Source organism: Trachinotus anak, unplaced genomic scaffold (assembly GCF_046630095.1).
Source record: "Trachinotus anak isolate AG129_WGS33_773 ecotype Australia unplaced genomic scaffold, CSIRO_AGI_Tana_v1 ptg000010l, whole genome shotgun sequence".
Taxonomy (NCBI): domain Eukaryota; kingdom Metazoa; phylum Chordata; class Actinopteri; order Carangiformes; family Carangidae; genus Trachinotus; species Trachinotus anak.
Window position 1 is genome coordinate 20,806,918 of NW_027273861.1, and position 15,497 is coordinate 20,822,414.

The window sequence follows — 15,497 nt, forward strand, 5'->3', positions numbered from 1 at the left end:
TGCCGATTTGATCGAATTCAGAGTATCTGGATGTCACTGACAGCCAACACCGTTGCTCCATGGATGCACCTCCACAACATGAATGTCATATCTCAGACTCACCTTACAGATCTTGTACAGTGAATCCTGTCCATCTCCGTCAGAGTCCTTGAAGTAGTCGTGTGCAGGGAAGGTGCGGTGGATATCCCGGGTGATGACACCTTCCTGGGCTGAATCCTGCAACACACGCAGATTACATGCTATAGACGCTTCGATCTTCTGTTTGTGGCTGAAGGAAGTGCAAGTCACATACAGTTTATTTTGATGTAAGAATAAACTCTTTGTAAATGGATTCATGAGATGGCAAGAAAAGCAAAGAGTTTTTTCAACTCAGCGTACAGGACTTCATGACATTTTCACTGATGACAGTCCTACATGTCGCTTCTGTTTGGGACTGTTTACATAAGGTAAAAAAAGAGGGCAACGAATTGTGCTCAACTCATAACCAACCGCATCAATCCTCAGCTATGATACAAAGCAGCAACACCCTGCTGTCAGTGTGTTTTTTTTTGTGTGTGTGTGTCTATTAATGTTTGTCCCATTCCTCCTGCAACAGCAACAGCACTCCCCAAGCATCAGTCACTCAGTCTGCGCCGTCTAATACACAGCCACGGCAGCGTACACACACAAACACACACACACCAAACATGGCTGCTTGTTTTCCTGCGTGCTTCTCAATCACAAACACACACATACACAGCCAATCTGCTATTTCCCCCTTCACTTTCTATTCTCACATAGATACTGAAAGTTGCACACTGTCGCACACACAGCGCAAACAGTACCAGAGAGAAGACTGGCAGCACAGCATTCTCCAGCAACTCACTGTAAGCTGCAGATAAACCAACCCTGAGCCTGACTGGCCTTGATGTGTGTTTGTGTGTGTCAGAAACAGAATGGGAGACCGTGTGTGCGAGAGCAGGAGCGAGTGAGAAATTTCATCTTTCTTGCTCCTTTTCTCACCTTGTGTCCTGACAATAGAGAGAAAAGGAGGGTATTTAGCATCTCAGAGGGGAAAGGCAGTCTGCGGGACATTTTTGGAAAACACTGCAGAATTATCATGCTCATATGGTGAAAGGGCAGGAGGTCCCCTATTTTTGCACAGAATGAGGACTGTAGATTTTTCCCCCCCGCATCTCTTCTACTGGAATCACTTTAGGAAGGGATGAACAGGAGGAATGAACCTGTTTCAGTGTACATGTGAGCTCCTGACTATCATTTTAAGAAGGACTTGAAAGACTGAGACTGTAGCTCAAACGTCTCTTTGCATGATTTTTGATTTAAGGTGTCAGGATTTAAGATTGCTTTATATTTATTGTTAATATTATGTGGTTCAAGCTTCTTAAACATCAGCAGTTGCTGGTTTTCTTAGTATGCCACTAATGTGAATGGATTATTTTATTTTTAAGTCGTCACCTGGGCTCAAACAAACTAGGTTGGACATTTTTCAGAATTTTTGGATATTTTACATATAAAGCAATTAATGAATTAATAAAAAAAAAAAAACATGCAGATTACTCTATAGGGAAAATATTCAGTAGTTACGGCCCAGTTGTTCTTGCACTTAATTTAATTATATGTAATTATCAATTTAATGTTACATGGTCATTTTTGTAGCCTAAATTGTTTGTTTTGGTGTAGTTTTGTTTATTTTTATTGGTACAACTTGACTTTTCCTGTTTGCAAATTGAACTTGGGAATAATTTAAAAAAAAATTCTTAGTTTTATGAAGAAACCTAGCCATAGCAAAGTTTATGACAGAATAATAATACCTGTCTTTGTCACCCACTTTTTTTTTTTTCGCTCCAAATGTATGTGAAGTAATCACAAACACAATTATACATGCACTGTGTTTCATTAATCAGTACTGTGGTTTGGTATTACAGTCAACAATCAGCTAAATATAATTCCTTGTTTGCCATGTTGCCAGTATCCAGCACTATGCTTGTATGCTGTGTATGAGTACAAATATATATATAGTCTAAGTGCTTTACATGTAACTACACCACACACACACACACACACACACACACACACACACAAGCGCATACACACGCGCGCATACACACAAACACACACACACACACCAAAGGGTATGATAGACGCTGCTGGCACAGATGTGTGTAATGCTTTAATGAGATTTGTAGTGCGGAGGTGGTGTGTGGTTCTGTGTATTATGCGTTGGAAATGGAACTAACAGTTTTACATTGTGTTCCTTCTGTAGCACAAAAAAACAGATGCAGCTCTTCAGGAATGATGGCAGCGTTGAGTGTTTTTTGTTTCACTCGTGTGTTCACGGTTGTCTTAACCTGACAGCAAAATGAATTTCCAAAATGTGACACACAAGATTGATAGAGTTTATTTTAAAGTTTGTCAAAATGTTGCTTAAATTTTGATGAAAAATGAATCATATGGTTTATCTGGGTACTTCATTTACTGTATATGTGGAAAAGGTATTTTTCTAATACAGTGAGTATTTAAGTTAACCTTACTTTAGGGCTGAAATGATTAGTTGATGAACCAATTAGCTGATCAACAGGAAATTAACCACAGTGTTCAAATACTTTATTTTGTCTGAACAAGAGATCAGATTCAGATCACATAAAAAAAAAGTACCCCTCCAATGAAAAGTTACCAAACAACTATTCAAAAAATATTGGTATTTATCAGTTGCAGCCCAACTTACATTAAACCTTAACAGGACTAGACTGAAGCTTGAAACACCATATCAACCCCCTGTATTGATTTGTTTTGATCCTCACAAAGTACAATGATATTTGAGAAACAGTGGAAATGTTTCTTACAGTCAGTAGATGTTTTTCCATTTTTACTTTGTTCAGTGAAAGAATGTGAGGAGCTGAACGTTTACATTGCGCGCTTTCTTTGTCATTTAGCAACAGAGAGTAGGAGACGGCCACACAAAGAAAAGTTTCATTAATTATTCAGCAAGCAAAAGCATTACTTTTAAAATAATTATAGGCTAATGATTAATGTATAACTCTTTCTGAGTTGGTCCATCAATAACAAACGCATTTATGACACTGTAATTTCCATGGCAACATCAGCAAGGACCACTAAAAATCTGGTTGACAGTGGAAGTTGTAAACACTTTGATTTAATAAACCATGCATGCCTCTACTAATTAACGGCCTCATTACTCAAAAAAACAGCCCAAAAAAATGAGGAGAGGACGTCCTCTACTCTGCTTAATCTCCTCCTCCATTCCTTCCTTCTCATCTTGAATCCTTTCTACCCCTTCTCAGCAATTTCTCTCTGCATATTTCCTTCTCATATTGAATTCCTTACTCCCATCTCCTTTAGTCCTCTTTTCATTTATCTCCTTCCCTTGTCTGCTTCCATTATTCTCCACTCTTTTCTACTTCATTTTCTACTGTACCATCTCTTCTTCTGCTTTTTCTATTTCCTTTTCTTTCCTGTAATACATTTTCTCCATTTCATTTCACTTCTCTCTCCTCTCCTTCTACCTCCAAGAGTCCTAAATGTTTGCCTCATCTTCTCTCATTTTCAGTGCAGAAAGCAAAGTTACAGATGTTTAATGCCTATGTACACACACAGTGTAGAGAAAAGGATCTTAAGTTTATAGTGTTTACCTGGTATATTGTAATGTGCCCATTTTAACAGTAAAATGGTATTGCAAAAAATAATAAATAGTAACATTTATTTTTTCAGCTATGGCAGTATCATGAGGAAACAGTAAATTGGTTATACTTACTTATTTTTATGAGGAACTTTATTGTGGAAATATTTTGAATGTTGTAAAAGGAAGGAACAATCATTATCACTACAGGCAAACACTCCAATACTCTTGGCGTAGACAGAGTAAGCTGTAGCACTTACTTGCAGTAAGTCACTTCACTATCTCTCAAGTTGATTTTGTGGTGGATTGTTACTTAAAATCATTGCAGACCTGAGCTGATTGGTGTATACATTTTCTTTCTAAGTGCATGCTGGAACACGAGTTATATGCTGCTTACTGGGATGGATGTGTGGATGTGAATGTGTGTGTGTGTGTGTGTGTGAATGCTGAAGCTGGCAGCTCTTTGATCTCTGCGGGGAGACTGAGGTGCTGAGGAGAAACTGCAGCATCATCAGCAGCATCAGTTCTCAGTCACAGTGCCCTAGTTCCACTTCCCTGCTGTACACTGTTAGTACAAACACAAAGCAGAGAGAATATGTCTCAAATCTATACCTTACACTGTGACCCTAGTTCTCTGAGCTCAAGTACAGCCTTACAACAGGCTCTACAAGTTTGCCTACTTGTTCCTGAACTGAAGATTTGCGTGTACAGTACTAGTACTAGCTGCGTTAATGGGTGGCAAACCCTAACCAAGCATCAGAAAGTCAGACACTTGGCAAGCAGCAGGGTGACCAAGTCAGAGGACTCTGACAGTCTGTGCTCGAATAAGGTAGGTTATATTGTGTGTTTCAGAGAGGGGCCCACACTGTAGGGCACTTCCATGTCATCACCTTCTGAGGCTGGAGAGAGAGAGTTGGATGATGTCGTTGACAGCTAGAGGCAGAGAGCTCAGCATCGTCACCACTACCTCCATCATCCAAAGGATCTTCAGCCTGAGTGTTAGGTGGAAATGTCTATCCATCGCCGCCACAGGTGAATCAATGGCAGACATAGACAGAGGGATCCAGAAGGCTGTTAGTGATGTGCTTGTTCCGTTTTCAGACAGAGGTAATAACAGGGGATCTGTGGCTGCGATAGACCAGGATAGGAGAGGCAGCATCACATCTCAAGAAAAGACTGCGCTATTCTTGACTCCTAGTAATCCTCTTAGTTTTTATGTTACTCTTTCAGTTGCTGAAAAAGTGGATGGCAGTTTGGTATATGATGATTTACACAACCAATAAAATAACAGGAAGGACTGCTGGATGCTTCCTAATTGGCAAAGCCAGTACATGCAAATTTCAGTAAGCTGCTCCACAGGCGTGACAAGACAGGCCCATAGAGCCTGGTAGACTGTAAAGCTTGTGTAAAATAGAACTATATACACATATTCACGAGGGCACGCACAGTCTGCATACATGCACACACACGTACACTGCTGAATGCATGAAAGCACAGAAGTCAGTGCAACCAAGTACGTGCAAACACATAATATCAACTTTTACTCAGACACAGACATAATTATCTGTCAGCTGAAACCACAGAATAATACACACATACAAATGCTGGCCCACAAAATACACTCTCACCTTTCATCTGGACACAAACGAGCAGGAACGCTATACATCAGCACAGATGATATAATAAATATGGAGGGATTAAAAAGCATTAGCACATGCATGGGGATTACATCGACACTGTCCACCATCAGTCTGAATTCACATACTGTGTGTGTGTGTGTGTGTGAGTGTGTGTCAGTGTGTGTATTCTTCAGTATTGTGCGTACCCATCAGATTTATCCCCTGGTGGCTTTTAAACTGACTGACTGAAGGCAGAAAACAAGACAGGAAAGGAGATGGAAGTAAGGAAAGAAAGAGTGGAAGAGGCAAAGAGCAACGGGGTGGGGGTGGGTGGGGGGCAGAAAGAGATCAAGACAGATAACACAGAGAGAGAGACAGATTGAGACAGAAGTCGAAAAAGAGAGAGATAAAGAGGGGGCAGAGAGATATGTACACAGAGGGGAATGAGAGGCTTCCTCTAATTGTAGCCTGGGGGCTTGTTGGGCAGACAGTCCATTACTCAGACCTCACCAACAGGTAACCTACTTAACACACGCAGCTAAAAATAAAAACTGCTGATGTGTCCAATGTGTCCAAACCTGCACTCCACCTCCACATCCCTCTACATTCAACAGCATTTCATTAAGAGAGTGGAGAGGTTTTTCTCTGCAGAAGAACTGTCTGGAGACACATTCTTGTGTCCATACGGTTAAACTGGTTTTATTCATAAATCAACATTAATTTATAACTCAGTCTCCGCTGTGTAAACTTGTATATTCACATTCTGTTTTGAGTTGTTTTTTTGTTTTTTTCCTTTCATCAAGTTGACGTTCATGTCTTTTAAATGAAATTCATTTAAAAAATGAAAATTTTTGTTCCCCCCTTCCAGGCATTAGAATGTGCGACAAATGGCTTCGCATTATATCTCTGGAATATTTTAAGATGAATTTTATTTCTAAAGCATATTTTCCTACAAATGCAGTTCCAAGGAAGAAAAAAAGGCTCGACTTAAAACAACACAAGTAGTGTTGAAACAATTGGTCAACTGGTGGAAAATTAACTGTCAACAATTTTGATAATTGAGTATCAATTTATGATGAAAAAATATTGAACATTAAACAAACAACAAAAACATTGTACATTAAATATCAGAGGTAATGGGGCAAAATTTGCAATTTGACGATGTTACCTGGGGGCCTGGGTACTGTGATTAGGGATTCTCACTAGTTTCTGACATTATACACGGTGAACAAATAACTGATTATTGAAAAAGTAACAGATAATAGATAAATGGACTGTGAAACTAATTGCACTGTGAGTTGCAGCTTTCACAGTAAGGAGACAGATGAACATAAAGAGAAGAGCAGAAATGTTCACTAACAAGCTGACAAACAAATACATACAATAATGATACGATAAATGAACTACTTTATGAAGACTTTAAACTGAACAAAAATGTTTTGAGTTTTAGCTGTTTTCAGTTCAAGGCACAACATTTGAAAGAGAAGACTGTGGCTGAAACTAAACTGCTTCTGCTGCAATACTGGTAGAGCAAAGCAGTAAAAGGGCAGATGCTTAATGGGGGATATTTTAAATGTTAATCGCTGCCTTGGGAACTGTGCCCTAATTTATATAAAGTTTGAAGGCAATACAAGTGAACACCTGTCCTTTTATGATAAAAACAATTCATTCAGAGGCAGGTACAGCTGAGTTGACACCGGAGTTGTTTCATGTCAAGTGTGCTCCTGCAGCAAACAGTTTAAGTCCTCTGTCCACTTATTGTTTGCCTTGCTGGATATCAGGCTCTGTTAGCTTCCCCCTGTCTCCATAGGGAGGAAAGATAAAACCAGGAACATTTCGGACCACTGGTCCCTCATCTGAGGCCAGCTGACACTGATGACTAGGGACCTTGGTGAAGTCTAGTCACGCTGTCCCACGGCAAATCTCTGCACTATCAGGTAGACTAGTCGAGTTTTTCCACTGAATCAATACCAGGCTGTACCCACACTGGACCTATGACAACAGCATACCGTGGTACAGAGTCAGGACTCAGTAAGTCTGCCCCTAAATAGAGGAAAAGAGACCAGTCATTTGCACTTTGAAGCACCAAAACATACTTCAAGTGCATTACCTCTTTTTACTTGCGATCATTAGTGCATAAATAAGCACTGAAAGGATGGTATCATAGAACAGTGTACACCCCATAAGTTGTGAGCTCGTGTTTTGGAGCACAAATAGTGCACAGTGTGGAATCTTTATTTGGCAAATGAAAAAATTAAATAATTTAGAAACAAAACAAAACAACTTGTCAAAACAATTTAGATGAATCTGATAGCTGATGGTGGCTTCAAACAGCAGTGTAAATGAGCTGGGCAGCACAACAGTTGGGTTTCCATTGCTCAAATTTCTAGGGAATATTTGAACTTATGTTGAGAGGAGATGAGGATGGATGTCAGTGACCCAATGACAACTGACATAAAGGAAAGTTAAATTGACTTGTTGGGTCTTTCTGTATGTATTGAGGCTCTAGTCCTTTTTAAACATGAGACAATTCAGAAAAATATGCCAACACTTATGTCTGCTTCACAGCACAAGGTCAATGTGTCAACATTGTGCTTTAGAGGTATGAGTCAGTGTCCATCAACAGCACTGAATCCTGTCAAAATGTCCTTGAGCAACATAATCAACCACCTACCTGCTTTCTCATTCTCACTCTCTCAGGATTTAAGTGGTAGTCAAATGCTTAAAATGTAAAAATGTAAATGTAGAATTTCAGAAGCAGCTCCGTCTCCTTATTATACCACTGTGTAGAAAGCAGTGAGCTCTTAATTTACCCTTCTCTTCTGACAGTTATGTAACTTCTAGGTGTGGACGGGACCCATGGGTGCTGGCTGGTGAGCCCCTCGACAGAGAGGCAGCCAGGCTTTGCTAAACCGGTGAGGCGGGAGTGGAGTATGCCAGGTTCAGACAGCTCAACACTCAGAGCCCACTAAGTTCTGAAGTGACAGCCCAGCCAATCAGAGATGATGCTGCTATAGCATTAATCCTCTGGAGTCAAGCATGAAGAAAGATTACGGCATACAAAATCAAACTGTGTGTAGAAAATAATTACAGAGAGAGCACAGCTAGAAAGAAAAACCTTAATGCTTTACTTAACAACTCCAGCAACTGCTGCTTGCGAGTGAAACAGTGACCACTGGATAAAATAATCAAGTACATCGCTCAAAACATGGCTCTGTCACAAAAGGTCCATCTGAACTTGATAGTGTGATTGTTCACACACCAGAGTGCCACAGTTTTTTCTACCATGTGAAAACATTTCTAAAATATATCAGAAAAAAATCCCTGTTTTCTAGGGATGGGTGATATGACAATATTTACTAGGAGATTTTGCCATCATGAAAGGCAGCCCTTTAACACTCCTGGAGGTATCAGATGATCATGAGCAATAGTGCATATTGGCAGTTTCAGATTTTCATGATTTTTTTCATCAATGTGATGAAGAGCCATAATATGTAAGGTCTACATTTACGGTTTCTGGTTACTTTATCTGGTTATTTCATTCATCAGCTGATTTTCCAGAAAATGATCATTTATCAAGATTCATTATTGTGATATGAATCATGGCAGTTAAATCTATTCCTACGATATATTTGAAACATTTAAATAGTCCTAACATACAGTATCTGAAAGAAGAAGAAACATGCTACACACAAGGTAAGGTCAAAGTAGGAATAAGCACGGTGAGAATTTGCAAAAGGTTGTACCATCAAAACGGCATTCCAGCATCGCTGGCTGTGTCAGTATGAATACTATATTTAGTCCATTAAGTCTCCAGACGACCACAAACAAACACCACTAAATCCATTTAGTTGGACACCAGCTGAAGTTCTTTATCTAGAATATTCTCAACAATGGGAGGCTGCAGCACCCTGCTGGTGTGAGAAGTGTGAGAGCTGAAGGAGGAGGGATGAGAGGGTCACAGTAGCATTGTGGTCCTGGTTTTTTTTAATTGTTGCTACTGAGAGACAACGGATTGTGTAAACATCCCACTTTTTTTTCAGTTTTATCCCATTCGAACCCTTTATTCATCCAATATCCTTGTCCAGTGTTTCTTCCCTGAATCTTACTGTCTTACTTAAATACTGGCCTATATAAAACTTACAGCAACCAGCATCATATCACAACAACTCTCCATTAAAACAAAGAGTAATCAAATTTTCTTAGGCAGCTTAACAGCTCCAAACTGCAGGTTTCAGAGCAGGTCTTATCCTAAAGGCAAAGAGAGAAATCATTATAGGACTGTCTATGTGTTACTCATCTCCATATACTGTCAAACCGCATTATTGATCCTATTCTCAGTCAGGAGGCTCAGCCGGTTTTCTCTCCCTTCTCACCCAGGCAGAGTGGTGGATCAACTGAATAAATTCAATGCACTTCGACACCATTGTCTCTGACAGGAATGAGGAAACAAAAGCAAGTACTGTGCCATCTGAGCCTGGCTTGAGCTTGAGCGGGGAGTGGTGCATTATGGGCCATGTGTTGAGATCACAGGCTGTTATGAACCAGCAGCACGGTGTGTTAAAGAGCACGTCTGTAGCAGGGCTGCACCCTGGAGCTCCTCCAGGTGAGAGCCCACATGAATTCAGACTATAAAACTGCTTCACATTGGCGCAGCATTGTTTGTTTTGTTATGGACATTTAAATAGAAGAGAACAGTTCTTCTGAATAAAGCGAGGTCACATCACACCCTGTTTGCATGTGGTTGTGTATCCAGCTTATGCAACTTTTGCTTGCTCTTGTAATCCTTCTGACATTTGAGTCACATGTTTGATTGCCTTTAGAGAGTGAAGAAGCATCTTCCTCTGATGGTGTTATTACAACAGAACCAGAAAGCAACACCAAGCCACACGGGAAGCATGAACCAAACTCTGTCCTGCTGCAGCAAGCCTCCGAGCAAGGCATTTAAACACCACCTGCTATAGTGTCGCAGCATAGATACAGCAAAGACTGGTTAGATCGTGTGGTTTCCCTTTGTTGACCAGTGGAACTGTGTGGCTGAAGATTGGTGCTGTTAGGAGAAAACGTGTGCTCCACAAATCTCTTCTTGTGAAGGTAAATATAAAATGCTTTCTAAGCAATTTAAAGGTCTACCATTAATTTACACTGATGCACCTTCTTTCTTCCTTAAGAAAATAAAGGTTTGAGGAAGACTCACTGGGCTGAATGAGGTACAAACTATATCTTACTTGTTAGTAGGTCAGGTAGATTAGCCACTAATCACAATTTTTAACGTAGTTTGAATTAGGGATGAACAATTAATCAAAATATTATGAAAATCGCAATATGGCAAAGTGCAACATCCAAACTGCAGGAGCTGCAGTTTTTTCAAAGGAGGTACAATGTGTCACAGCATTCATAAATGAAGCACTGTGGTGTTAAGGTGATGCCATGGTCTATAAATCATATTCTTCAGGCGTAAAAGAACATGTTTTTTTGGTACAAGACCAAATTTTAAAAAAAAATCACATCTTCATCATTTTTATATTTTTTTCAGTGAAAATGAAATGCAAAAATTACACAGTCAAACTGAAATCCAATTTCACTATCTGCCAAAATAATTGCAATGTGATTTATTTATTTATTTTTTGCATATTGCTCAGCTCTAGTTTGAACTGTGGCATCTCGTTTGTCTGATAACAAAACATCAAAAACATAACGTCAAACTTTCAAGTTCCACATCAGGAACTTCGATGAGAGTTCGTAGCTCTAAGGCTTGAGCAACATGTCCAGTTAAAACACTGAGTCATTTTTAAGAACTCCCAAAATGTCAGATTCATGAACATTTTGGGTCTATAACTGAAAAATGCCTTGGTCCTATTTTGTTTTAGATTCCAAAGAAAGGTGCTAATTCTAAAAGTATGTCAGGCAAGAAACCACAGACTGTATTATAACTTCAAAGTCTTGCCCCTAGTCATAACACTGTCAGACAGCCGGGTGTAATAACGACACCACCCCCTCTGCTGACACACCTGGCTCCCCCAAATACTACTCATTTCTCTTCATTTCAGTGGGACACAGTGAGCTAATCTATTGGTGTGATATTCAGAGGACGGCAGCCCAGTAATTAAAAACCAGCTCCCCCTGAGGCCTTTGTCCTTGGTTGCTGGCGAGGAAGTTTCTGGAGGCTTCCCTGGAGGTTTATTGGGGAAGGGGAGGGGGCAACAGCTGGCCCGCCTGGCAGATTGCAAATTCATCTGTCTCTGTATCGCTGCCGTGGCATTTTAATGGTCCGGCTCGTTCTGCATTTCAATTAGCTGAGTTGGAAGTGCAGATAGACTGTTCAGACAGCAAGCAAAAAGGTGAAATTTCTAAATCTGCTTACATTAAAAACTGGTGAACATCTTTCTTTACTTCGCTTTTTAAATGAATGAAATATAGCTAAAATGAGGATTATCAGAAACACCTTAGAGCATCTTGGTAATGGAGCTTCCTGTCATCAGCAGACTAGTCAGCTGGATGCTAAAATATCCCAAGAAGTCAATGCAGTGATAACTCTTCAACACTCAGTGCCTTACTGAAAGCTTTAGATTTTTAGTATCTAGAAAGTTGGTCAGACCAAAAAAAACATTTCAACCAAGTCATTTTTTACAATTTGTCTGGCATTTTATAGACAAAAATATTTAAAATTGTAATTGTTTAAGTTAACAATTACAAAAAATTATGAATATGAGTCATTAGTTGCAGCCCAAAACTGTGAATTCATGGAAGCTTCTACTCATCTTTGGAAAAATAAGACACCAAGGCCCCTTTCTTTACATTACTGCTTGAATTTTCTTCCACCAGTTGACAAATTGCAACAGTACCTAATCCTGCTTGGCAGTCTGTTGAGCAAAGTAATGTGGTGCAGCCAACAGTATTTCTAGGATATCTATTAGTATCATGCTGTAGCCAAAGTGCAGCACCCTTTGGTGCCTTTGCAAAATGATTTTAAAAAGATACTATACTGTACTGAACTATGCACAAAAACTAACTAATGTGAAAAACATGTCATACTGTTCCTGTGTGTGTTTGGGAGGGAACAGATTGGTTCTCTCTCTCTCTCTCTCACATACACAACATCATTGAGAGAGGTCAGCGGATAAAGTGCATCCCCCCAGGTATCTGACATTTTCTGTGTGTTGCGGTTTTTACTGGAGGATATGAGTCAGGTCTCTTTTATGTGGGGACAAAAGACCCCAAGGGATGATAGAGGTGGAGTGGAGGGTCAGTGGGTCCCAAGAGAAGATGGAGAGACTTGTGTGTGGATGGTATGAAGTTATGTGAATCATTGTTTCTGCACATGTAGATGGGGCTGTGTCTTTCAATTCACTTGTTCCTTGAGTAAAAGAAACACTCTGATACAACATCTACACACGACCGACACGATTGATTTTAGACTTCCTTTACTGCCCCCATTTTCCTTCCCCTGCATCTTCAAAATAAAAGCGTACGCAAATGAATAATGAAGAGATTGCTTTTTTGGAGCCTGTGTTAACATCCATTTTAATTGCACCCTATTTATAATTTTCAAATAAACTCTCTGAAACCTTGTTGCTTCTTCAGATTCATGGTTACCATAGTGACACAGTGCCTTTGAAGTCCTGACGTTCAGTTGGGAAGATCCAGAGAGACAATGGAGACACTCAACTATAACCGAGGATGTAGTACTGGATAGCTGGCAGTCTTACCCACAATTACATACACAGGATAACAGGGAGGGTACAGCTACGCACAAATGAAGTATTAAACATTTTGTAGAAAAATATGGTAGTGACTGAATTTCACATTGTTTTGTTTGTAACTAAAGAATAAATGTAAGATCTCTACTCTAGTATTGTTCTTCATCGTACACTGTGGCGCACGCACATTTAACATTGAGGCCATTCTCTTATCACATTCACAAGGTGAATCTTGTCTGGTAAATCCAGGCCACTTGTCTACTAAGTATAAAATCCTATACTCTTCTAGAAACATGGTCGGCAACAATACTCAGACAGACTGTGGCATTCTTACAATGCATTCATACAACTGTGGAAACAACGCAGATTCATGCTGTTGATGCCAAATCCTGACTCTAACATCTTTCTTCAGCAGATTCATCAGACCGGGCTAGGTTTTTCCAGTCCTCAACTGTCTGAGATAGACTGGTGTCCTGTCCAGGGTGTACCCTGCCCTTACCCAATGTCAGCTGAGGTTGTCTCCAGCCCCCCAACCCTGTACAGATAAGTGGTATAGATTATGGATGGGTGATATTTAATGTGAGCATGAACTGAAATGCCGCCTCACCTATATCTGCATGATTCTATACCCTGCTTCCACATGATTGGCTGGTTAGATAATTGGATGAGTTGCACAGGTGTTCCTGTTGATGAGTGTAAAATCTAATATAATACACAAGGTATTGTCAGGATTATTTTCTGATCAACACTAGTTGTACAGATAAGACTGCTGGTGGAAGTAACTGGCTTGGGCCAAACATAGGTTATTTAAGTTCGATGTGGTTTGATGTTGGTGCATAGGTATGTAATCACTGTTCACAAAAAAAGAGTGAATTCCCAAAAAGTCACAGTACACTGGTTTGTCAAGGTAAAAAGTCTTAATCATGGCTAGAAGATGAAAATAAAGACCAACTCTCTAGGTGTTGATTAATTTAGTTACTGACTAAATGATGTGCAAGAGACCCACATCACATACTGGTTACACAGCCCATAGTACACCACATATAATTGTCGTTATTACTATTATTTTACATTCATTCATTTGCCTCCGCCTGTCCTGGCAAGTGTAGCAAGGCTAAATGCCACAGAGGAAGAACTAGCCATATCAGTGATGGCCTGAGGCAAACTGCTAGACCATCGCTGAATAACTGCCTAACACAGCCAGGCCTGGTGTGCTACTGTGGGAAACACTGCCTCAGGATAGAGGGAGAGAAAGGAAGAGCGAAAGAGGGGAGGTAGGAGGAGGGAGGAAATATGCTAAGGAGCCAAGGGGGTAATTTGACTGTCTTATGGTATTTAATTCAGCTAAAATGCCCTGAGAGAAAATTAGAGAAGCTGGCTGTACATCTGCTGGCAGAGCTTCAGTACCTGAGGTCTGCAGGGAGGTTAACAATAAAAAAACACGTTTGTCCTCCACTGTCTGTCAAGGTGCTTGTCTTTGTCCTCTACGTGTGAACAGCTAGAGCAAGAATATTGGTGCAAATTATGCCAAATCAAATTAAAAAAGGGTGAATAGAAAAGAAATTTTAAAAAAAATTAGATGTTCCTTTAGCAGTGCGGTGAGTAAAGTGGATTGAAGCAGCTCCAAAGCCAACACTTTAATGAGCTCCATTCAGTCACAAAAAAATCCTTTTCGAACAGGAGAAAGAATGTCTGCAGTTCAAAGTACCAGCTGTGGCGAGCTCGGTTGTCTAACAGTGTTGACAATGGAAGAGAGGAACGCCGGATCACTCTCAGTCTGAGACACAACGAAAAAGACCCAAAATCTAAGGACCGAGTTTCACACATAAAAGCATAAAATGTGACACTTTTGTAAACACTGACCAGTTTCATTCATCATTACTTTGATATGGGTTAACGGTTTAGAAATGACTTAGAATATTACAATAACACCAAGTGACTAAGTTTTAGTTTTCAGACAGCAGGAAGACTGACCAACATTAGCTGGCACTAAAGAGCAATAACAGCTTTTGAAAGACTTTTCATTCCTAATGTTGCTCATTTGCTTTAATGCAGGTAAATCTGTTTTGACACTGATATACTTTTCATTTAACAACTTCTGCCTCAAAACGTAATGTAGATAAAAGTTGTATTAAATTTAGTTGTGGTAAGTTAAATTTTTTATGTTGATTTATCTTTTCATTTCCAGTGTATCAAAATTTGGATTAAAATTAAATTATTTCCCGTACATTTACTGCTGTTAAATTATTCAGTGCCTCTGACCATGAGATGTGGAGGGACTGGAAAGGTGAAGGAGAGACACACTGCTGTAGATCACTGCTGGCAGTTTATCAATCACAGATTTAATGATCATTACAATTGTTAAAGTGAATCAATAACTGGCTGCTCAGTCCAGCTCCAAATGTGGATGCTGTCAATCTAAATGTCTATTCTGTCAGATTATAGACCAATATTTCATGCCTTCTCTTTTACTTGTTAAACACCGAAAACTTTTAAGCCTCCAATCCCACAATGATTACAACTGAATCAAATAAATCCTTC

The 15,497-nt window shown here is 39.8% G+C and overlaps 1 protein-coding gene across 4 annotated transcripts in view; it reads right to left on the reverse strand.

The window, feature by feature from the left end:
* Nucleotides 1-15,497, reverse strand: part of rabgap1l (RAB GTPase activating protein 1-like) — a 114,761-nt gene that overhangs the window by 46,761 nt on the left and 52,503 nt on the right. For all 4 annotated transcript variants that reach the window (XM_071486085.1, XM_071486082.1, XM_071486084.1 and 1 more), the window contains exon 14: nucleotides 103-216. In XM_071486085.1, the coding sequence (XP_071342186.1) occupies nucleotides 103-216 (114 nt within the window). The remainder of the gene's footprint in view (nucleotides 1-102; nucleotides 217-15,497) is intronic.